Source organism: Argentina silus (genome assembly GCF_951799395.1).
Source record: "Argentina silus genome assembly, chromosome: 10".
In the NCBI taxonomy this organism is placed as follows: domain Eukaryota; kingdom Metazoa; phylum Chordata; class Actinopteri; order Argentiniformes; family Argentinidae; genus Argentina; species Argentina silus.
This window is the reverse complement of record NC_139664.1, coordinates 613,636-637,790: the sequence shown is the minus strand read 5'-3', so window position 1 is coordinate 637,790 and position 24,155 is coordinate 613,636. Positions and strand designations below refer to the sequence as shown.

Genomic DNA, 24,155 nt, shown 5'->3' with positions numbered 1-24,155 from the left:
AAGAAGTCAAGTGTGGTCGGAACACACGTCCCTTCTTCTTCAAGTGCTGAGTGAAGCAAATCCAGCTGAATTGAAGAACAGTTTAGGATCAAACTCTTGTTTGTCTGGTTATAAAGGCAGTCCTGTGTGTTGAGGCATCAGATTGCAAGCCTGTCTTGAATGCGGTCTTAACTTCTCCATAAAACATGTAGCTTTATGAATCAAGGGAGGCTGGTGGAGGTAGAAATCGGAGGACGGGCTCATTGTAATCCATAGAACAGTATCAAACACATGTGGAGAACAGCAGGACAGTGGAAACCAGGGGAGGCTAGTGGAGGTCAAAATCGGAGGACGGGCTCATTGTACACACGTGTTTGATACTGTTCCTCATTCCATCCCATGCATTACAATGAGCTCATCCTCCGATTTCTACCTCCACCAGCCTCCCCTGTTACGAATAGAGCACTTTAAACCAGGGTAGCTCCTGTCACCACCATGGCCTCAGGGTCAGGATCTGGAGTGTGGGTGTTGGAATCTGGGATCATTCTGCCACTGAGATGTTCACCCTCCACAGCCAAGTAGCACTCTGCTGAGGAAACAGTCTGTTGGGACACCTTGTCACGGCTTGGGTACAAAATAGCACAAGTTAGGGACACAGCTGCTTTTGATGAAAAAGTAATTTTTCCTTCTTAATATAATATAAGCCATTTAGCTGACGCTTTTATCCAAAGCGACTTACATTGCAGTGAGTGCATACATTTCAGTATATATGGTCCCAGCAGGAATCAAACCCACAACCTAAGCGTTGTTAGCACCATGATCTACCAACTGAGCCACAGAGGACCAATTCTTCTAGCATTTTAACTGCCAATGGCTCATTGATTACTTTATCTTATGGATAGATGATTCACTTACTTAAACAAATGTATTTGTTGTAAGTCGCTTTGGATAAAGGCGTCTGCTAAATACCATAAATGTAAATGTAAATGTTATTGTTGTTGAGGATGACGATGATTGTGACTTTGCCTTCTTACCCAGACACATGCCAATCAAACACCCCTCTCCTAAAATAAATGATTTCTATTTATTTAAATTCACGAAGATTCAGGCAAGGCACTTTAAGGAGGGGAGCAGCTGGCCGTACGGGACAGACAGCTGATCTCACGTTATGCAAAACATGTCACATGTTCACAGGACAGGCTATAAGAGCCGTTATGCAGACTACACTACAGCTGAACAGCTGTTCGCCACTGGCTGTGCGAGTACGTTTTGGACTTTCAAACCTAATGTATTACCATTTTCATTCAACTTTACATTAAAACCACGTATGTGTCATATCGAATTTCAATTTGGCATTGGTCTTTAAATTCTCACATTTCATACTTCATGTAACTAATTCAGTAACACCAGAGAGGTAATCCCTGAGGGCGACAAGTCAATCACTCAGATAGTGTTCAGATCAGCCCCAGGGAATGTTCCCCCGTGGCGTTAAACCTGTTCTGAAGCTATAGAGAAATCATCAACCTGTGAAATGTGCTGTTTCAAATGTTGTGCTTCCCGTTAGGACAGTTTGTAGCCTCATTCTGAACAGGTTGAACACATTTTCAAATAATGTTTTCAGGGCCGGCCTGAACCATAGGCGAAGTAGAGGCAGCCTAGCAATGGAGAGGTGACAGAGGTGGAAGTCAGTCAGGAACCTCGAGGAGCAGTACAGGAATGGTGTTGAAAGCAGGCAGGAATGTGCAGCAGTGAGTTCATCATTTGACACACGTCTATAACGTTACAGGGCTGTCAACTCCAAGTGCAATCCAACCCCTGTGCAATATTCTGCTGAATGTAATATATGCCATTTAACTGATGCTTTTATCTCACTGCAGTGAGAGTGAACCCTAACCCATTTCAGTATATATGGTCCCAGTGGGAATCAAACCCACAACCTAAGCGTTGTTAGCACCATGCTCTACCAACTGAGCCACAGAAGACCATATATTACCGTAAGACCGTATATTTTTGTTGCCTTAAATGTATATAATTAGACATTTTAGTTCCTCTTATATTTTGCTATTATATTTTATATGTCGTTCATATTTACTATGTACCCCGAGCGAAAGCATCTCACACGATTGTACTTGTATAACCGGAGTGACAAATAATCCTAATCTTAAATCTTAATCTTAATCTTAACTCACACATTGAGCGTGACACACGCAAGTAAATCAACTCACACGTCCTCACGCCGCACCTCGTATTTCTAACGCTTTGGAACAAAAATGATGTACCTCTTTTATTCCCAGGAATTCTGTTATTCAGTTCACTCCTCGCTCTTAGAGGCAAGGGTGGCAGCAGTACACGGATGACCAAATTTAGTCTGTGCCTTCGTCACCCGATGCTCTTCATAAGCACTGTTGTTGTATTTGAATTACACACTCTTGTTTTTATCTTAGATAACGTGCAAATGTTCGGACCACAATAACCAAACAGCTCTGCACAACTATGGGATGTGAAAATCAACAAACGTTATCAAGGTAATTAAAAAGGTTAAAAAGGTTAATACCAGGATATAAGCATGAATACACGTTTTGACTTTCAATCGGAGTGGGGAGGTGGAATTCTTATATCCCACCCTGTTTTAGCTTTATATACAAGGTAAGACCTGCTTTTGAAAAATAAGTACGACAGATTTCCTATTTTTCAACTCCTTGTGTTTTTAGAAAATGACAAGAGTATGATTTGCGACAAAAGCAGGGATTGGGAGTATGGGGGTGGGTGAGCCCCCAAATTAAGACCTCATCTAGGGCCCCCAGGACATCTGGGCTGGGCCTGAATATCAGTTTGAATACCTTTGAATATGAATAGCTTCTTCCAACAGTTATTGACTCAGTCAAAAGAGTGTTAGGTGGGTTGTCCTTGATAAAAAACGGATAGCCTTTAGGAACGTGGCTCCTGCATTTCTGAAATCTGAATGTGAGTCGGTAAACAAACAGTAAACACGTTTTTCAGGCTTCTCTAGATTAGCATACGTAATTAGTGGTCGGTTTATTTGGTTTCTTTCCCTGGTAAGGTTGTTTACCTCTGAACAGGGTAAATTTGGAGGGTGAAACCCACTTCTCCCAAGACCAGACCAACCCCTCCACCACCCCCCTCTCTCTGTCTCACACACACTCTCTCTCTCTCTGGCCAGACAGACACTCCACTACCAAAACTTCGTTGGCTGTGAAAGAAGAATCGCTCCAGGATCAGATCTGCATGAATGTTAGATAAACTAAAGACGCAGTGTACAACATTCATTCAGTTTCTCTGCTTAAAACTGACGGCAAACACGGACTCATTCTTTCTCAAGAAGTTGAAACGGGAATTGAGCGCGTTTTTACAAAGCAAAGCAAATCACGCTGTTCATCTAATCTGCACTCCATAGGCGCGTCTCTTCTAACCACCAGGCTTTCACAGGTAAGTTACCTTTATATTCTTAACTTTATGTTCTTGCGCGGTGTTCTCTCTGCGCCAAAACATGCAATCAAATACAGCAACCGAAACTACAGTTTTGAGAATCTAGGCTCCAATAGCAATTTCAGTGCATGTTTTGGGGAAGAACACGTGTCTTGATCAATTCTAAGTTTTTGTGAATCGTGCTTTGAAATGTGTGGGAATAGACTGTAGAATGCTTTATTTTTTCCATTAGTTGGCAGCTGAAGGTTACATCTGTGTTTGGAGTGCTCTCAAATATGTTTTACAACCAATTGCCTTTGAGAGCACGTGACCTTAAAAGTCATACCATAAGCCGATTGATTTACCAGAATCAATGCTTTGACCTATAGTAGTATTAGTACTTTTTATCCATTTACTTTTTCTATTCAACTACCATTTTCACACAGGCATTAAAAGCTTTGTAGCAACAGAGAGATCAATATTTACGTGGAGAGCTGATGCACAGTCACTTCTACAGAGAATGTGCAATGATTTGAGCTGTAGGTCTAGTTCAGTGAGACCCCAATCTCCTATACAATTTAGTATTTCAGTAACTAACAAGAAAAAACAAGATTAGTGGATTTGACTGCCTCCTGCAGCCTTCCGTAGATTAGACCTGTGATTGACAGGCCTTTGTAGGTAATTCCGTTCCCAGAGTAACTTCTAGGAGTGTTTAAATATCTCCAACTTCTGATACATTGGTGACCGTTGACCAGGGATGTGGTGGTGAACCCTGAAAATAACATTGACCTAGCTAGCAGAACAGGTGGAAAACCATGTTCACCAAGATAAAAAGGTGGGTTAACTGACCTTACCTGGGTTGACCACAGGGAAGGACATTAACATAGCCCGCTAGCCCAAAGCTAGTCTTTTTCAACGCTGGCTAGTGAAAAAATGTGAGCAACTGGCCCTTTGGGCCGGTGAGATTTGTGTGTTCTAATTGCAAAAGAACAGCTAAGTAGTCCTAACTGAATATTCAGTCATGTAGCTGCACATTTATTGAAAATAAAAATTGTGTAGCAGATCAGATATTAATCAAAATATTATTGAACACCTTATTAAAAAGAATATTTTTGCTTTCGCTGTTTAATGTTTTGGACAGTAGGCTTGTAGACTGTCACCCAGGCTAGTAGACATTGCTGTGTCCAGTGCCCAACAATGCTTAACTCATCCATGGCTCAACTAGGCTGCTTTTCACACTCCAGAACTATGAATAGTCATATCAGTCCTAGAGCAACCCCTGTCTGGCCTGGTGGGGGGGGGCAATCGGAGAGAGGGAGAGAGAGGGAGAGGGAGAAACAGACAGACAGGCAGAGCGGTAACCCACTGACCAAATATCAACTGTAACTTAACCCTATTCTTGCTCTCGCCCTGTTAACCTACACCATAGAAATATAACGAATAGAGCCAAATTGCCATGTTCTTAATGCAGCGTGTCCATTCAGCTCATTCTATTTCTATGCCCTGCACACCACTGCCTCTAGACCTCCGTGTCCTGACCTTTTGGAGTCCGAAATAGCCCCCCTCTTCTCTTACCGTTAGTCAGGAGGACATTACATACGATATGCTGGTAGAACTGTACTGTACTCTCACAGACAGACCTTAGCCTCAGTAACCTCAAGCATCTGCGTGCCTTAAGACTGCTTAGCCCACTGGAATTCCCACAACTGATCAGAAAACCTCAGCTCGGTCAAAATGTTGAAATTCTGCACAACAAGACCTAAACCCCCCCCCACCAAAATTGGTGTCAAGACGTAAAACTCACCATGTTGATTTGTGCTTGGGAAGAGACAACAAGGATGGCTGGGAGTGTGATCTTCTGGAACAGTCTGTCTTTGTTAGTGAAGGGGACCGGCAGAGGGCCCGTGTGTTGTTGTGACTGGGTGTACTTGAGCTACAAAGCTGTGTGTGTTCACTGCTCTACAAGGCTCCCCATGACACACACACACACACACACACACACACACACACACACACACACACACACACACACACACACACCTCTCTGTCTCAGTCTCAACCTGGCCTGGCTGAGCTACAGGAGGCTGGTGGAGGTAGAAATTGGAGGATGGGCTCAATTGGAGGATGGGCTGACTCATGGAGTAAGGAATGGTATCAAACATGTGCGTGTCTGATTTCTCCCTCCACTGCCAAGCTGGTAGATGAGGTCGTAAACAGTCTGAGTCTGGGGAAACATACAGCATGTTTTTGTTTTCTCATTCAGCTCTCTGCCCTGGGGTCTGAAAGCTTCTTAGCTTAAGTAGTACTTAATTTCTCCAGACAACCCAGTTGAAGGCCACGAGAGAGGACCAACTGTAAAAATCGATGTTTGTGGGTCAAACTTCTGTGTGTGAAAGAACATCATTTGTGAAGAATGAAGAATGAACTGCTGGTTGAGGAGAGTAGTGGGCCTGGTTTGTCATCGTAGATAAAGTACAATTTTAGCTGCAACACTCTTGTGAAACTGACCCTTTGGTATATCTGTACCATCGGAATAAATAGTTGTAAACAGTTGCACTGACAGTGTAATTTATATTTATTTAAAAGTATTCTAATGTATAGTGTACCTGCCCCATCCCCGTCTCACAGCCTCTAGCCTCATTGCCACTTAGCCTCACACAGCCTACAAGATGGATTGTTTTATTGTTCTATTTTGTAAATTTGTACATTTTTTATTGCTATTTTGTTCATATTTTGCTACTTTGTAAATTGTCAATATTTGCTATTGTTTTTTATGTCCCATGCACCAACCTCACCAAGTCAATTTCCTCTATGTGCAAATATACTTGGCCAAATAAAAGAATTCTGATTCTGATTTAACGTCTGTTAAATAGTACCTAGTACCTAAGTCTACTTTAAAGCCACAATCCGTAATTCATTGAAATGTTAATGCTGTTGTCTTTGTGGGGATCTGAATGGCCGTGTTTGTGTTCTTCTTGTTAACAGGTGTGATAATGAAGCTGTCTCTGGTGGTAGCATTCTGCCTCTGTGTAGGTCCTGCGTTAGGTGAGTATCTACAGTTATCCTAGTCCTGGACACACACACACACACACACACACACACACACACACACAGAGCAGATGTTGTTTTCAGGGTTTGTATTCAACAACATGACCTTGTGACTCGGTGGGAACCACTGATAAAACCAGGGGGAGATAATTCCAGCCAGAGACCATTAGAACTCTCTCTCCAATAGATGTATGCACTTAGGCACAGAGAGGGGAGCCTCCTCTCCTGCATGGAACATCTCCACTCCTGTATGCTCACGGTTGAGACGAGCTCTCTGTGTGGCTCTGTGGTGGGTTAGTAGCAGTGGAAGTGAGCAGGTATCTGGTCTTTCTGTCTGTGCTTGCAGGGTCAGCGTTTGGTAGGGAGATGCCAGGTAAGTGTGTGAGAGGAGGAATGACCTGTGTGCTGTCTGTCTGCCTCAGAGGGGAGGCTGGTAGAGGCAGAAATTGGAGGACGGCCTTAGTGTAATGCATGGGACGGAATGAGGAATGGTTCCATGCATTACGATGAGGCTGTCCTCCGATTTCTACCTCCACCAACCTCCCCTGGTCTGGTCTGCTTCAGAGTGGAGTGGACACTGGAGATGATGCACGGCCATGTTTGCCACCGGCTTCTCAGCTGCCTCTCTCGTATGGATGCCCACCCTGTGGCTGCTTCTAGTGTGGCTGCCTCTCTGGTTGTGTCCTCATAGTCTCTCCTCCATTCCTCTCTCTTCCATTCCTCTCATCCTCTCTCCTCCATTCCTCTCTCTTCCATTCCTCTCATCCTCTCATCCTCTCATCCTCTCTCCTCCATTCCTCTCATCCTCTCATCCTCTCATCCTCTCTCCTCCATTCCTCTCATCCTCCATTCCTCTCATCCTCTCATCCTCTCTCCTCCATTCCTCTCATCCTCTCATCCTCCATTCCTCTCATCCTCTCTCCTCTCATCCTCTCATCCTCTCCTCCATTCCTCTCATCCTCTCATCCTCTCTCCTTCATTCCTCTCTCCTCCATTCCTCTCATCCTCTCTCCTCCATTCCTCTCATCCTCTCATCCTCCATTCCTCTCATCCTCCATTCCTCTCTCCTCCATTCCTCTCTCTTCCATTCCTCTCATCCTCTCATCCTCTCATCCTCTCTCCTCCATTCCTCTCTCTTCCATTCCTCTCTCCTCCATTCCTCTCATCCTCTCTCCTCCATTCCTCTCATCCTCTCATCCTCTCATCCTCCATTCCTCTCATCCTCTCATCCTCTCATCCTCTCTCCTCTCATCCTCTCATCCTCTCATCCTCTCTCCTCCATTCCTCTCATCCTCTCATCCTCTCATCCTCTCTCCTCCATTCCTCTCATCCTCTCATCCTCTCATCCTCCATTCCTCTCTCCTCCATTCCTCTCATCCTCTCATCCTCTCTCCTCCATTCCTCTCATCCTCTCATCCTCTCATCCTCTCATCCTCTCTCCTCCATTCCTCTCATCCTCTCATCCTCTCTCCTCCATTCCTCTCATCCTCTCATCCTCTCATCCTCTCATCCTCTCCTCCATTCCTCTCATCCTCTCATCCTCCATTCCTCTCATCCTCTCTCCTCTCATCCTCTCTCCTCGCTTCCTTCTCATTGCATCAGAATATCTCAGGGGAGGGACCTTGGAGCTTCTCCTTTAAAGGGATAGTTCACCCAAATTACAAAATCTTTAATATTTATTCATATTTATTTCCTTGCATGTGATTTTGTAATTTCGGTGGACTATCCCTTTAAAGTGTTTTGAGAAGGAACCGAGGAGAGAGAGGATGTGATGAATAGAGGAGAGACTATTTTGACTATTGTTGATCATTTCAAATACTTCTCTGTGCTTGATTGCTTGTTTTTATCTGGTGCAATTGAACCAATGGAATAGTCCCAAAGGTGCTTACCCCGCCCACCTGGCACACAAGGCAGGCACAAGCAAACATGCAACGTATTTGAAAGGATGCCAAATACTATTTGACCCAGGTCTGGTGGGACAAACCCCCCCCCCCAGAAGATGCTAGCTAATGATGTCAGGGGTATTTACAAGCCCAACTGTATGTTCTATAGCATGGATTAACCACTTTACATGGTGTTAAGATTCCAGGTTATATAACTCGATGAAATACCACTGAGATATTCAATCTAATCCAGAGTTATGTGAGAAATGGTCCGTTCCTGAGGATTAAACATTTTCTCATATCTGGGGTTTTAGTTCAGTAATCGCCTCGTCTGGTGTGGGGCCAGGCCTCACACAGGGAGGCAGCGGGAGGTTCCAGAAGTACAGCTCATTCTTACACGCCGCTGGTCTTCGCGTGACGGGTTGGGTTCAGCCTGGGTCTCTCACATGGAAGACCCAAGCATCTACCATTAGGCCGAGAGGACATCCTCAAGGTCTGAGGCCAACACTTTAGTTCCATATGTCTTAGGCAGGGCTACCTCACAAGATTATTGAGTGATTCCATAGAAAAAGTAGTCAAATATTCACATCCGGTTCATCGGACGAAAGACAGAAGTATGAATCGAAGTAAAAAGGAATGTCTGCAAGTCTGGTATGCTCCCACAGTGATTTAATTCAGACTCAGACGCAGAAAAACAGACAACAAATTCGGTCCGAGTAGGATCTTCATCAGGCCATTCTAAACCACCTTCGCTACGTTGGCCTGGGTCTGAACCGCAGCAGAATGTCCAACAGTAGTTGTTCCTCTTAATGACCAGGGGAGGTTGTACAGGATGTGGTTTGGCCTTGTAACACACACACACACACACATACGCACACACATACACATATATATGCACACACACACATATATACACACACACACACATATATATATATATATATATACACACACACACACACACACATAGACCAGGGTGATATGATTCTGCCTCCCCTGCTTTCAACGGTGCTGCAACTTCACAGTAGCTGAGTGAATGTTGCATATTATGGCATGTTGCAGTGTTGCCTTTATATGAGAGAGTGAGGCTGCGGAGTATTGCAGTGTTGCAGTGTTGCAGTGTTGCGTCCCGCTGTGTGAACGTCTGTTCTTCATGCATGTTAACACTCCGTCTTTTGTTGTGTTTTTTTATTATTTTTTTTTCATTCAAAATGTTATTGTATTTTTTTTTTAACTTTTTCACAAAAAGACATTTGAGAACTGGCTCTCAAATGACTTATCTGGTTAAATAAAGGTTAAATAAAAATAGCCAGCCACACCTGAAACAACCTCACATTGTGTAGAGTAGATCCACTATCTACGTTTTGTCTCCAGTGGAACAATCAGCAGTTCAGAAACTAAACAGTTAGTAAATCAGATAACTTAAACACAGAGTCAGAGTTGAAGTCTGTTTAGTACCAGCACTAATGCTTTCTTTGTTTTCTGTTCCAGCATCGACGATGGACGAGGTCAAAGGTATTTACATTTGTCTTCTGTATTTCAAATTGTTGTTAACTTTTGTAAAGTAGGCTGTGTGTGTGGTGTGTGTGTGTGTGTGTGTGTGTGTGTGTGTGTGTGTGTGTGTGTGTGTGTGTGTGTGTGTGTGTGTGTGTGTGTGTGTGTGTGTGTGTGGTCTCAACCGAGGTAAGTGGGTTCTTTGTTTGAACTCCAACCTCCTCACTCCTTACCCAGTGAACCAGTGTGTGTGTGTGTCTGTCTGTCTGTCTGTCTGTGTGTGTGTCTGTCTGTCTGTGTGTGTGTGTGTGTGTGTGTGTGTGTGTGTCTGTGTGTGTGTGTGTGTGTGTGTGTGTGTGTGTGTGTGTGTGTGTTCACTACTCAAGATAATGAAAGTTGGTCTGTTTGTACAGATAGCAGAGTAATATTAGGTTGTTGCTATTTTTGATAGATATTTTTGGCAGCAAGGAAAAGAAGGCCACAGTAGGCCTCTGGGCTGAAGCCTTCCACAGTGTGTGTTATGTGACTGTCCAGGTCTGAGTAACAGTCAGTGGACTGACCTGGCTCTTGTTTCCCCCTCCTCTCTTCCTCTCTCCTCCTGTTTTTTCCTCCCCAGACGATGACAGTGCATTTCACTATGGTGAGTGTGGTGTGAACCAACATGGCTGAACCTATGACCCTTCACTCCCTCTCTCACACACACACACACACACACACTCACACACACACACACACACACACACACACACACACACACACAGGAAACATCTGGCAGGTCGAGAGACGGGTTGGCGTTTTCCTCCTGCGTTTCCAGGGGCAACGGAAAACAGTAACCCTGAAGGCTTTCTTCCTGAATTCAACCGCCAAACAGTTCTAGCCCCGCCCACCACTCTGCAGTCTCATAACTGACACCCCCCCCACCCCACCCCCCCATCCCCAACCCCTCCCAGCCATCAACAGGCCTACTATACAGATCCACTATGATGTAATTAAACACTGCCATCCTGACTGCCCTCCCCTGTGTAGTAGCATCCACAAACACACTACCCATGTAGTCCAGTCACACGTTAGGCTCAACGCTTGGGTCTGTTTTTCTGGACACAGATTAAGCCTAACTTTAGACTGAAATGCATTGTCACCTGAAAAGGGTCACTGAAAGTGTGACTTAGTCCATGTCTAGACTTAATCTGTGTCCGCTGAAACCTGCCTTTAGCATTAATCTGCTGCCATGTCTGTTCAGATTGACTCTGGGTGACTCTTGACTGTTAGTAGCACAGCTCATATACACTAGGACAGGCTGACAGCTATTCACATATATATATATATATATATATATATATATATATATATATATAAACTGTATATATATATAGAAACTGTATATATATATATACAGTACCAGTCAAACGTTTGGACACAAACTTGCCAAGAGTGTGCAAAGCTGTCATCAAAGCAAAAGGTGGCTACTTGGAAGAATCTAAAATATAAAATATATTCTGGTTTGTTTAACACTTTTTTTGTTTACTACATAATTCCATATGTGTTCCTTCATAGTTTTGATGTCTTCAATATTAATCTACAATGTAGAAAATAATTTAATGTGAGAAGGTGTGTCCAAACTTTTGACTGGTACTGTATATATACTGACGATCTTTGTTTTGAAGAGTTAACATTATTGATTGTGTAGCTGAGCTGGGATTACACTGTAGATGGACCTTCTCTTCATCTTAGATTACGAGTCTCTGAGGATTGGTGGCCTGATCTTCGCTGTGACGCTCTTCCTCATGGGCATCGTCCTCATCGTCAGTAAGTATCAGTGTGAACCACCAGGGGAGGCTGGTGGAGGTAGAAATCGGAGGATTTCTCCTTCCGTGCAATGCATTATACAACCAGCCATTCAAATACCTCCCCCAACGTCCCCTGATGGACACTTGGTTAGTTTGGTGTTGTAACCTCGGGCGCTGAGTTTCCAGGACATGGGTGACTGTGGTTGTTTTCTTGGCTGCTGCTCACCTAGGCTCAACAGTCCCAGTAAACAAGGCCGAGATCAGGAGATCACTTACTCCCTGGGGTGGGGGTGGGGGTCGGAGAAGGGCTGGAATGTCTGGGTGGGGGCTGGGGTGGAGGGCTGGGATGTCTGGGTGGAGGGAGGGCTGGGGTGAGGGCTGGGGTAGAGGTCTGGGATGTCTGGGGTGGGGCTGGACAGCTAGCATGCATGCCAAGGTCTTGCACAACCCCCCCCCCCTCCACTGGATACCCAACACCCCGAATGGAGACTATAACTGTGCATGGAGAGGCTTTCTCAGTCTACTGCCCTTCTTCAGTGTTCAGAGCCTGATTTAGACAACCTATGAATGCAGCAGATCTGTGGTTGACTTATAGGGTCTGAATGGATAGCTATAGTATCTGTAAATGATCTTGAGGGTATCAAGTTTCCATGCCATAGCAGCTAACTCCACTCCTCTCTCTCTCTCTCTCTCTCTCTCACTTTCTCTCCCCTCTCTCTCTCACTTTCTCTCCCCTCTCTCTCTCTCTTTCTCTCCTCTCGCTCTCTCTCTTCTCTCTCTCTCTCTTCTTTCTCTCTCTCTAACTTTCTCCCCTCTTTCTCCCCTCTCTCTCTCTCTCTCTCTCTCACTCTGCAGCCAAAAAATGCCAGTGCAAGACGAGCCAGAAGCCAAGGTGAGGAAGTGAAACGGTATACAAACAAAAAACAAACATGGCCGACACCCTGAACCTTGGTTGTAAAAACTAGGAAACAGGGTCAGACTCTGAATGTGACCTGCATGTTGTTTTAGTTCCATGTGTTCCATTTGCATTACTGGTAGAGTATGTCCAAGGTTTCTGACTTGGACCCTATGAGACGCTGCTGTTAAAGATACAGTACAGATTGTGTAATAGACTATATATAGGTTGTTATTACTATACTCTTATTAGAATATACTTACCTGATTGGTCACATGTTAATGACACAGCTGCCTCCACAGCCACCTATGTGGGTAACGTGACTCTCTGAACAAGCCCTGAGGTTCTGTCTTACAACAAAGCTGCTAAAGTAAAGCCATGTTAAACAGAGCTCCACTCTCCTGTCTGGTGTGAAGCCCCAAATATATCAGTTTGTCCTCAATGTTCCCTTCCCTCTCTCTCCTTCCTCTCTCCTCCCCTCAGTGCTGGGGTGGCAGATGTAGAGGCTGGACCTGCCAGGGGTAAATATTGTTACATTTACATTTACATTTAGGACATTTAGCAGACGCCTTTATCCAAAGCGACTTACAACAATACATTTGTTTAAGTAAGTGAATCATCTATCCATCAAGATGTAGCCTGAAGATTGGTAGTGATATTGTCTAGTTTAATCTTCATTGTAATGTTATCTATATATTGGTATTGATTGAAGTTCATGTTTCTGTCAGGGGAGGCTGGTGAAGGTACAAATCGGAGGACGGGCTTATTGTAATGTATGGAACCGAATTGGTATCAAAGACGTGTTTGATACCATTCCTCATTCTGTTCCATGCATTACAAAGAGCCCATCCTCCGATTTCTACCTCCCCCAGCCTCCCCTGGTATCTGTGTATTGTTGATGAAGAGGAATGTTTCAACACAGCATGTGAATCAGAAGTGGTGCCTTTCACACCAATACGAGATGCTGACTTTTAATCTGTTTTAATCTTTCTCTTTCTGTAGATTAGAAGTAAAGACCTAGGGGCATACGGTGAGTACAACTGATGTGTTTGTTTGTGAATCTATTGCAATGATGATTTCACAATTTCTTGCCATACATTTCTAATGCTGTTGTCAATTGATATTGTCCTTGTACTCTTTATCTCAACCAATGCTGAACTAAAACACCAACAACAATAACACCAATCAAACCTGGACTCTGCTCTCCCCTCTCTCTCAGTTGCCCAGGCAGTTAGTGATACCAGGCGTCGCCAGCAGGCGGCAGCATCGACCTGACAACCGTAGAGGACTACTATGGCCATTTTCAAGAGCGCAGGAGGCGTCTTCTCTTTTTCAATTCCACCCTGCTGATAAGCTCTCTTCTTCATGTCTTATTTTTTTTCGCTTCTACCTATTTTTCTAACTGTAGGAATGAATCCACAGTGACCGTATTTTGACAGAAATCTTATTTTGGTGTGTACGGGGTTGTTGAATTGTGCCTTTTAAAAACTCCCTCCTTACAGAATGTGATGATACACAAGGCGAAAGAAATCTATTTTATAAGTTTGAAATTGTATGACTGTATTTTAAATTGTGTTGTTTCTGGACTATCAAATAAATGGATGTAGTTTTGGGTTTTAGCAGTGCGCGTTGATCTGTCTCATCAGCCTCACCTTTTCTCTGTCACTGGTTTCAGTGGGGAACACGGAGGGGACACGCCTGAGCCGCAAACCGATGTTGAATTTCCGAATTGGTTAACATTTGGTTAAGATTAGGGTTAGGGGCTTAACTTGAGGGTCAGTTTTAGCTTTTGACCTCGTCGATCTGTCAATGGGATGCCGGTCAGGAAGATCCCTTCATTCTCCCGCGGTCCCCGTGTCCCTGGAGACGCGCGCTTCTAATGGATGCGGCGCCGCCACGCAGTCAACTCATTTATGTACAGCGGCATCACACACAGTAGCTGACACAACATTATTCAGACTAATTGCAGGCATGTGTCACGTGTTTGCTAAAGAATCCATAATGAGCCGTGATTGTAAATGGTTGTGGGTATGTTCTTGGCTAAAGGGAGTGTACCGTTATGCTGCTGCTGCTGCAGAATACATGATGGATGGTCCCAGTATCAGCCAACATCTAGAACACGTTCTCTCCGTCGAGGAAAGTGGGCACATGGCGGGGAGGGGTGGGGGGTTGGTTGGTTGGGCTGCATAATAATAATAATACTTTGATATCAAATTATATATAGTTAGAATGATTATAATCAATGAAAACAACACGTGAAAATGAGTAAGTGGAGACAGGAACAGGGCCATTTGAATAAGCCATCAGTCTGTGATATAAGGCATGACAAACTGAGTATTTTTTGCATTTAAATCTCCCTGGCCTCAACCATGAGTCCTGCAGCCAATTCCTCCTAGGCTTCTTTTGAATTCAGCTGGCTCTTTTTGGAGCGCACTGTACAGTGTTTTGCATGTGCTGTTGATAGGTGTGTGTGTGTGTGTGTGTGTGTCAGCTCCCATCCCTCTGCCGCATTGGTGGCTAGCAGACCTGTAAGCGCATACTATAGTACTCTCTCGAGTCTTCACCGTATTATACTATCCGCATTGGCTGGCACACATTTCGCTTTCTTGGGGGAATACCTCGACAGGGCTGCTGCTGCACTGGGAAGACCTGGGATGCAGTACCTCTAAATCGCCACTAGAGGATCCCCGCAGGTTTTCTCGCGCTGGTATTGACATCATACTTGCTTTATTCCTAATCAATCCCTCGCCCCCTATCCGCTACAGGCGCTTCTAGATCTGAGAGGATTGGATAGGCGTGAGCAACGTGGTGACATTTCCTCCCTGCCTATCCGCACGCATAGTCGAGCGATTATAATATTGCCTAAATCCAATCCAACCCTCTCAGATCTACAGGAGTGTCTCCAGGTGGTAGGGACTAGGGGGCAAGTGTCTAGCGTTTAGGAACTAAGGGGGTCTATTTGGAATTGAGCCGTACTGTAGAACCGCAGTTTTCTCTTCCATCCCGCTTCACACTTCCACGCGCGCTTCCCTTCTTCCACCCCTGAGCCTGACTGGAGACCGTGCGTCGGAGCGCGACAGAGACCGAAGAGGCATCATCGTAACTACACACTGCAGTCATGACAACGACAGGAGGTTTGTCCCATTTTAGTGAATTTAACGATCGTGGGGCTCCTTTTGAAAACGATTGATAATACAAATGTGTGAGTTTAATAAGTTAATAACGTCGGGGTTTCTTTCATTTCAACCCTATTCCTTTCAGGGATGCAGTTGGTCCCGAGTTGCTACAGGCAATTTCCTGCACAGACATCAATTATTTATCGTCCTCATCTCGAAGGGTGTCTTTTAATCATGCATGGTATTGATTAGGCTATAGATTGGTGCAATGCTGCCTCGGCGCCCAGGAGGGACTGTTGTATCTATTATTGATCACTTTATATCGTTGTCAATAACATTGCTTTTAGATAAAGGGTTCCATATTCCTTTGGCACCCACATGTTACATGTTTCGTATTACGCCTAATTGTTCTCTTACATTGTGCAAATGAAGATGTAATGAAAACTTGCCCATCAGGGCGTATTTGGAGGAAGAGAGGGAGGGAGGAAAGGAGGGAGGGTTAGCGCACCGGGGAGAAGTACAAAGCGCCAACTAAGCCATTACTAGAAACTGGGGGTTCAGCAACATAAAGCCGCATTATCGACGCTCCGTTTAAAACAAGAGCTGCCAAGAGAGGCAGGCAGCTCGTTATGGCAGCAGATGCTTATTTATTTCAACTGTAAGTGGTAAGGAGCTTTCTCCTGGATCTTTAGGAGCTAATCAGCTAATGAGGTGAAAACAACAGCGCTTATGTATGGAGTTAGCCTATTGTTTAGAGCAAATACTCATTTTTCGTTTTTTGCCACTGAAGACATTCTATGCGCAGGCTAATCGATACACCCGTGATGTTTATTAATGGATGGATCGGCTCCAGCCACACATGAAAGGATCGCCTCGAATACCCCTTTGCGCCTCTAACCCACTTTCTAATGCGCGTTTTTTTCTTCTGCTGAGCTGAGCGGAGACAGACGCATTGATCAAGATCAAGCGCTCCGCAGCCGAGACTTCTATCGCCTCGTTGTCTCTAGGAAAGAACGCGGTGTGAACGGGCAACGGGGACATTTACGCACCCATGGTTTCCGTCAATGTGGGCAAAAGCTTTGATTCCCGACAACATTTCCACCAATTTAGGTGACGCATGAAGTTAAAAACCAGACAGTTCATGTTATTGCTTTGATGGTGAGACGCCTCGAAAGAAGCGTTTGTATTGAGGTCAGTGTTGTAGCACGAGAGAGCAGCCGGCTCTCGGTTTCGAATCCGACGATAACCGAGCGCTGCTGTCCGTGGTGCTGAAGTCAGATTACTGTCCGAGCGGGAGTTTTTGGGACTCGGTCACTTCTCAAATATTCTATTCCCCTCTCAATAATGTTACATTGACATATACTGAATCGATGTAAAGCCTACTTTGCTGTAACAAATTAATAACTCGACTTGCCTTTGTTCTGTACAGAATCGAATTTTCCGGATCAAAGTGACTTTGAGTATGGTAAGTAGTTGATCACGTCACAATCTAATAACACTTTTTTAATTAATTAATTTATTTTTTACATTTAGTGGTGGTTTACTGTTCATGGTCACGTGTCCTAGCCCATTATGTGTTTCTGTTGACTCTAGATTATGAGACGCTACGGACAACAGGCGTCATCCTCGCTGTAATCATGTTTGTGTCTGGGATCCTAATAGCCCTTAGTAAGTACACGCACACACACACCACACACCTACATACTCACACACACACACACACACACACACACACACACACACACACAAAGCTGAGTGTTGTTTAACTCTCTTCAACTCTCCCACAGGTAAAAAGTTCACTAGATGCGTCAAATCCTCGCCCAAGTAAGAGTTTGCGCACGGTTTGGCAGACGCTCTGCCTGCGCATGCGGAATGACCCGCACCTTGGAAGAGGAGTACCAGCAGTAGAAGAGAACGTCTTTAATGCCTTTACTATGACTGTTTACAGTGTCTGTCCTCCCGACACACACACACCCACACGCACGCACGCACGAACACATCCACACACACACACACACACACACACACACACACACAGTGAATCTGAATGCTGCCCTGCCCCCTCTCCCCAACCCAAACCACTAACGCTGCCCACACATTCAACCCGATATGACCCGATATGACATGTTTAGATTAACATAACAGTACAGGTCCGCAATGCATACTGTACTTTAGCAGAGATTGTATGTATTAGAGTTATGTCACTCCCTTGATTTAATATTGGTTTTGCGAGAGACGGGGAAGATGGCGCCTGTCCCACGTGGGGATACATTTCTGACCAATCAGAAACGTATCAGATTAGTTATCGCGACAGATTAGCGTTACTGACGGTTGTTGTTGCTAGGCTCGGGTTACTAGGGTTACCTCGCGCCGTTTCCCTAGCAACGCCTGTGTAAGACTAGAGCGCGAGGCTAGCACACAGCCGAATACATAAGACATTAGAACAACTTCTAACAATCAAATGACCGCACGAAATGTTTCCACACACTTTCAGTCATATGAAAAACCTAAAGGAAAAGTTGCTAATCCGTATCATTTTGGGGTTTAAAAAAACAGAGTTTGGTCTACTTATTTAAAATAAGCGCCCTAAGAGACGTGGAGTGAACCGGCTTCCTTTAAAGAGGCTTTGACTTTAGTATTTTAGCATTCCTTTAGTAACAGATTTATTCATCTGTCTTCGGATCATCAATGCAGTGCCCCTAGGTGTCTGCTGTATGCTTAATTAATAGATTTCTTTCTTTCCAACTATCTGATTCCAAGGGAGTGTTCTGAGCGTTTGGGGTCCCTGGTTGTTGAATGAGTCGGCAGTGAGAGTGGTTTCTCTATGGGTCGGTTACCAGGACACAGATTAAGCCTAGGGCTGATCTAAAACATACCTCAATGGATAATCATTGGAGGGGCTTCTAGGAGGCTTTAACCTGTGTCTGGGGAACCTGCCGTACAGCCCATGTTTTCTGAGCCAACCAGTGGAGGCTGGTGGAGGTATAAATCGGAGGACAGGCTTATTGTAATGCATGGGACGGAGTCAGGAATGGTACCATTCCTCATTCCATTCTGTGCATAACAATGAGCCCGTCCTCTGATTTCTACCTCCACCAGCCTCCCCTAGAGCCAACAGCATGCTGTTGTAAAGGCACACAGGGAAGACACCAGGGGAGGCTGTGTGTGGAGGTAGAAATCAGAGGACGGGCTCGTTGTAATACATGGAATGGAGCCAGGAATGGTGTGAAACACGTGTTTGATAGGTGTTTGATACCATTCCATATTCCGTTCCATGCATTACAATGAGCCTGTCCTCTGATTTCTATCTCCACCAGCCTCCCTTGGAAGACACCCACTAGCAAGCAACCAGGATGAAGCCCAGGACTAACTATGCATTTTGCCCACTGTTGAATCTGGTTGTTCTCAAAGTTTTGTGGCCACAACTCAAATCACCTTGCGTACTGTATGCAGTTGACCCTAGCCATGCAATATACATGCCCTTCGGTCAAAAAATGTGATCCTAGTTGCATGTTTGTAGTTTTGGCCACAATGTTTTCAGATGTTGACTAGACCTCCCGATTGCTCCCCCCTTCCTTCCTCTCCCTGTATCAGAGCAAGTTACGCATCTATCAAATTGTTGAATTGATGTTTTTTTTACTGTATTACTATGACCTATTTGTTTGTATTTTGATAGTTTCATATGAAACCAAATATCCCAGCAATGGATCAACAAGGCGTGAATATATCCTGAATCTGAATAAATGTCTACGTCTATCTTCTGCTCCTGTCTACCCTCCTCTCCTCTCTTCCTCCCTCCTCTCCTCTCTTCCTCCCTTCTCCTCCTCTCTTCCCTTACTCACTTCTCCTTGTCTCATCCCCTATACCTCCCCATCTCTCTCCCTTATCTCTCTCCCCCTCCTCTCTTCTTTTCCTCTCTCCCCCTCTGCTCTTTTCTCCTCCCCCCCTCTCCTCTCTCCCCCTCCCCTCTCCTCCCTGCAGCTCAAGTTCAGCGGGCACCCAGATCCCAAAGACAGAGGGTAAGATTCTCCCAGTTATACATGTATCAGAGGTAGTTTAGTGGATCCTGCTTGGGTGATTAGCCAGCTGATCTGAAGACTGTGTTAGCTCCTTAAGCTAACGCCTAGGCTTCAGAAGAGGCTGGTGGAGGTAGAAATCGGAGGACAGGCTCATTGTAATATATGGAATGGAATGAGGAATGGTACCAAACATGTCTGATTTCTACCTCCACCAGCCTCCACTGCTAGGCTTCAGCTTCAGTCTACACCTTCTTGTAGACAATCCACATAAAGAAGGAGGGTCTTGGCTCACACGGCACGTTTCATTGGTCTGTTCAACCATCTGTCTTCCCTGTGTTGTGTTTCATTGGTCTGTTTAACTCCTAGTCTTCTCTGTGTCGTGTTGTTTCAGTGCCTCCTCAAACGGTATAGAAGACTTGGAGACGGGGAAGGGAGGAGTCACAGAGGGAGGAAAGACTGGGACACGCGCGCACACACACACACACAGACACACACACACAGACACACACACACACACACACACACACAGACACACACACACACACACACACCCAGTGAAACGCCGACTCTGCAGTACCTCACGAGCCAAGCCGACCACCACTACTTCCTGTGTACCTCTTCACATTGTCTGAGTTGTAAATCTAATGGGTGTCAAATCAGGGTTTATTAAAGTCACTGGAGTGTGATCCATCTTTGTGACTCATGTCTTAGGTGCTGACCATCTACCTTGCCCTAAAGAGAATGGTCGCTGGTCTGGTGTCAGTTGTATTTACCCCTGATCTGCACCGAAAGCAACTAAAAGCAAAAAAATAAAAACATGTCTGACCTGAGACCTCAGTCCTAATGGTGCCCTGTACATCTACATCATGACGCGATGAGGTGGTGTTGAAACTGATCTGGATTGGGTTTCCTGAAAGCTCTCTAACACTGTTATCACTTTTACTATTGTGTCCATAGTTAAAAATGGATGCTTTTAGTGCCAGGAATCTTTCAGGGGACCCAACGCCAATACGTTGACGCCAATCCACGTGTTCTCTCCCCCCTCTCCCTCTCCCTCCCCTCCCTGCACCCCCAGAGAGCTGACTGCATGGCAGCGTCGTCCTATCGTGTTGTATATTACTCAACGCACTTTAGACACCGACTATAACTTTGTTAACCAATGGCGTGAGAGACGTTTCCCGTTGCCCCTCAAACATCTCTAAAGCATGAATTATAATTGTTTTCAACTTTCATCTCAATCTGTTCTGTTGGATTGAATTCATTGCTTTTAAGAGTCAGCTGTGTTTGTTGTTGTTTTTATAACGTTATGCGAAGCACAATTACACAGTTGGCAGCAGTAGGATTGATGACAGCCAATGAACTTATAACATATCTATATATATATGGGTTTAAGGAGCGGAATTTATGAGAGGGTAAAATGTGTATATTAAGATTAGAAAGTAGTGAAATAACTATCTTTAAAGCTAGTTATAACGTCCTGCTAATAGAACGTTTGTCTGTCATTTATTCTATTGCGTTCTCTCGTTATGCCTGACCCTGAGCCAATCACCTTTCAGCACATGAATGACCCACACAAGCTAACCAATGAGATGGCTGCTACAATAAAATATGAACCTGTCTACACAAATACATTGTGTTTGATTGATTGGTTGAGGTTATGTTCCATTTAAACGTTATAGTTTATTCAATTACGACAGTAAAACATGATTTCATAGAGCTACATTAAATTAGCACAGTGATTGATTTGATATACTGTAATAATACCTCCTGCACATTGTAATAGTTAAGAGCTGTAACAAATCAACCTGAAATCACCAGTTTGTTGTTTTCTTTCTAACCACCTTTATAATCCTTTGGATGTGACATTAAACGGAGGTCCCAACTCCTGAGTCATTAAACATCCAATTTATAACAAGAGTAGGCGTGTCCTGGCTAAATTCCCAATCCGGTCTTCCTGCTATAACGGCCACCTAATCATCCCCTGCTTTCAATGGCTCATTCCCTCTCCTCTCCTCTCCTCTCCTCTCCTCTCCCTCCTCCTCCTCCTCCTCCTCCTCCTCCTCCCCCCCCCCCGCAACTGTTCCCTGGGTCATGGCTGCAAATGAGAATATGTGCTCAGTAAAATAACAAAAACAAAAAACAAAAAAAACAAAGAACAGCCAACAACTACCATCTTCAGAACGTCAGGTACTGGTGACGTTTGTACAAGCAGTGTGCAAGCTCCATCAGGGTGAAATTAAAAACATATGATAACATTTAGACAGTATTTAACTGTTGTAAAGTAATTGGGACAATAAAAAAATGAGAACAAGTCAAATTTGAAAAGCTGATTTAATGCCAGTATTTTAGTTTTGAGTTGATTGGAGGATTAGTTAGGCAATATAGCAGGTCAGAGGGTTACATTCAGTGAAATTATAGCAGTTATTACAATGTTGTTACAACAATCTGACTGGACATTCATCCATAGGTCCATACATGGCAAGAGAAAGAACATTCAACCTTCTCCACATTTCACAATGTCATTCTACCACTCCCAAATGTCATTTCTACCCTCCCCCCAATGTCATTCTACCACTCCCGAATGTCATTTCTACCCTTCCCCCAATGTCATTCTACCGCTCCTCAGAAATAAAGTTTCTGAGTAGTCGTTGCTCTACTCAACAACGTAGTGAGTTATTATGGCCTCATCTCACCTGTGACTCACCTGTGTCTGCAGAGGAGACAGGCTGGGGAAATCACAGAGAAATGTAAATGTCCTATAAGCAGACTTCTTATCACCTATGAGGTACATTTTCAAAAAGTTTTCATAGTGGAGCAGAGGATTCATACAGGCCATATTTCAAAGGGCAGAAATGCTGCTGGGTGTGAGATCAAAACATGGAGATGAGATATTACAATGTGTGTGTGGGTGCTGGTGGCTTTCTGACTGTGTTGTGGTAATTTCTGACATGACTCACGTTTGACACAAGTGTAGTGGGCGTAGATGATACATCCCTGTCTGTACTACCTACCTACATGAGTTAGGACCAATATGATATGACATCATAAATGCCTGGAGGGGATAAATACTACATAGTATATTATACTGTAGACACAGCATTGGCGACATCATGAATACTCCTTTTACACAGTAAAATAACATTTTCTTTTTAGTAGTATCAACAAGACAATGCATTATGTATTTAAACATTTACTACACATTTACTACATAAGCATTGTAAATGTACTAAGTAGGTGTTTATCTACACTCAATGAGCACTTTATTAGAAACACTCGGCTGTGGCATTCAAGAGATGATTGATTGGTGTTAACGGGCCCAAAGTGTGCCAAGAAAACATTCCCCACACCCTTACACCACCTCCACCATGAGAAGGTGTACAGGTGTTCCTAATGAAGTACACCACCTCCACCATGAGAAGGTGTACAGGTGTTCCTAATGAAGTACACCACCTCCACCATGAGAAGGTGTACAGGTGTTCCTAATGAAGTACACCACCTCCACCATGAGAAGGTGTACAGGTGTTCCTAATGAAGTACACCACCTCCACCATGAGAAGGTGTACAGGTGTTCCTAATGAAGTACACCACCTCCACCATGAGAAGGTGTACAGGTGTTCCTAATGAAGTGCTTGGTGAGTGTATGTAAACATTTACTACACATTTAATACACGGTGCTGGAAATTTAACATATTAAATGAATATAATTCAATAGTTAGAAAAGTTAGTTACAAGAACATTAGAAGCGTGTCTGCTTATCGTAAGCACACATGCTTATTGGAACCATGCCACCCTTCAATGAACCAATGTGATTTCTTATCATGGTGGGAAGTTTTTAGTGGAGAGGAGAGTAAATATTGTGTGTGTGTGTGTGTGTGTGTGTGTGTGTGTGTGTGTGTGTGTGTGTGTGTGTGTGTGTGTGTGTGAGTGTGAGTGTGTGTGGTGAAGGGCTTCAGGGAGGGGAGTTGGCGGTCAGGGCATGTGAATGATTTCATAGAAATCATGTTTCAACTGACTGAGAGAATTCTCCCCCTCTCTCAACTTCTACTTCAGTCAGACTTCATCTCCTGGTCAGCTGTCTAACTGGTATCTAGTTTGAATTTTACTTACTAACCTATGAATTACTCACCGGTTTCTTTAGGTTTCATGTAACAATAAGTACTACTAGGCATCATTTCCAGAAGTTTCAGAAGTTCCAGAAGTTTCTAATCATGTTGTTCATCATCAAGTCTTTGAAATAAGTACCAGAAACTAGCAATGTAATTTCCAAGTAAAATACTCGGTAAGTACCAGGTGAGTAATGTTTCTATTGTAATACCAGGTTAGTACCAGCATACCAGTGGAAAACGTGTTACCTTTGTGTCTACTGCCCCCTACAGGCAAGTCTAGCTTTAGACACAAAGCATGTGGTGTGCGTATGTATGTATGTACAATATCTGGTTTGGCTGAATCAAATAAGAATCCGATCAAGCCAATAACATTGAAATGTACATTAAACAGTCAACTAATAA

At 44.1% G+C, this 24,155-nt stretch overlaps 1 protein-coding gene across 1 annotated transcript; it reads left to right on the top strand.

Annotated features, from left to right (window-relative positions):
* The first annotated feature begins 3,165 nt into the window (after positions 1-3,165).
* LOC310810681 (FXYD domain-containing ion transport regulator 6-like) lies at positions 3,166-14,029 on the top strand. Its single transcript, XM_083678526.1, has 10 exons — positions 3,166-3,426; positions 6,391-6,450; positions 6,800-6,826; positions 9,828-9,851; positions 10,447-10,470; positions 11,562-11,636; positions 12,473-12,509; positions 12,996-13,033; positions 13,515-13,542; positions 13,732-14,029. Exons 2-9 carry the CDS (start codon positions 6,399-6,401, stop codon positions 13,517-13,519), a joined length of 282 nt encoding a protein of 93 aa, XP_083534652.1. The 5' UTR covers positions 3,166-3,426; positions 6,391-6,398; the 3' UTR covers positions 13,520-13,542; positions 13,732-14,029.
* Positions 14,030-24,155: the final 10,126 nt, after the last annotated feature.

Bases quoted from the DNA above. Each gene is read 5' to 3' on its own strand.
- LOC310810681 (XM_083678526.1), top strand. From the start codon at position 6,399: ATGAAGCTGTCTCTGGTGGTAGCATTCTGCCTCTGTGTAGGTCCTGCG. The intron at 6,451-6,799 runs GTGAGTATCTAC...CTGTGCTTGCAG, and splicing joins CTGTGTAGGTCCTGCGTTAG to GGTCAGCGTTTGGTAGGGAG. The intron at 10,471-11,561 runs GTGAGTGTGGTG...TCTTCATCTTAG, and splicing joins TGACAGTGCATTTCACTATG to ATTACGAGTCTCTGAGGATT.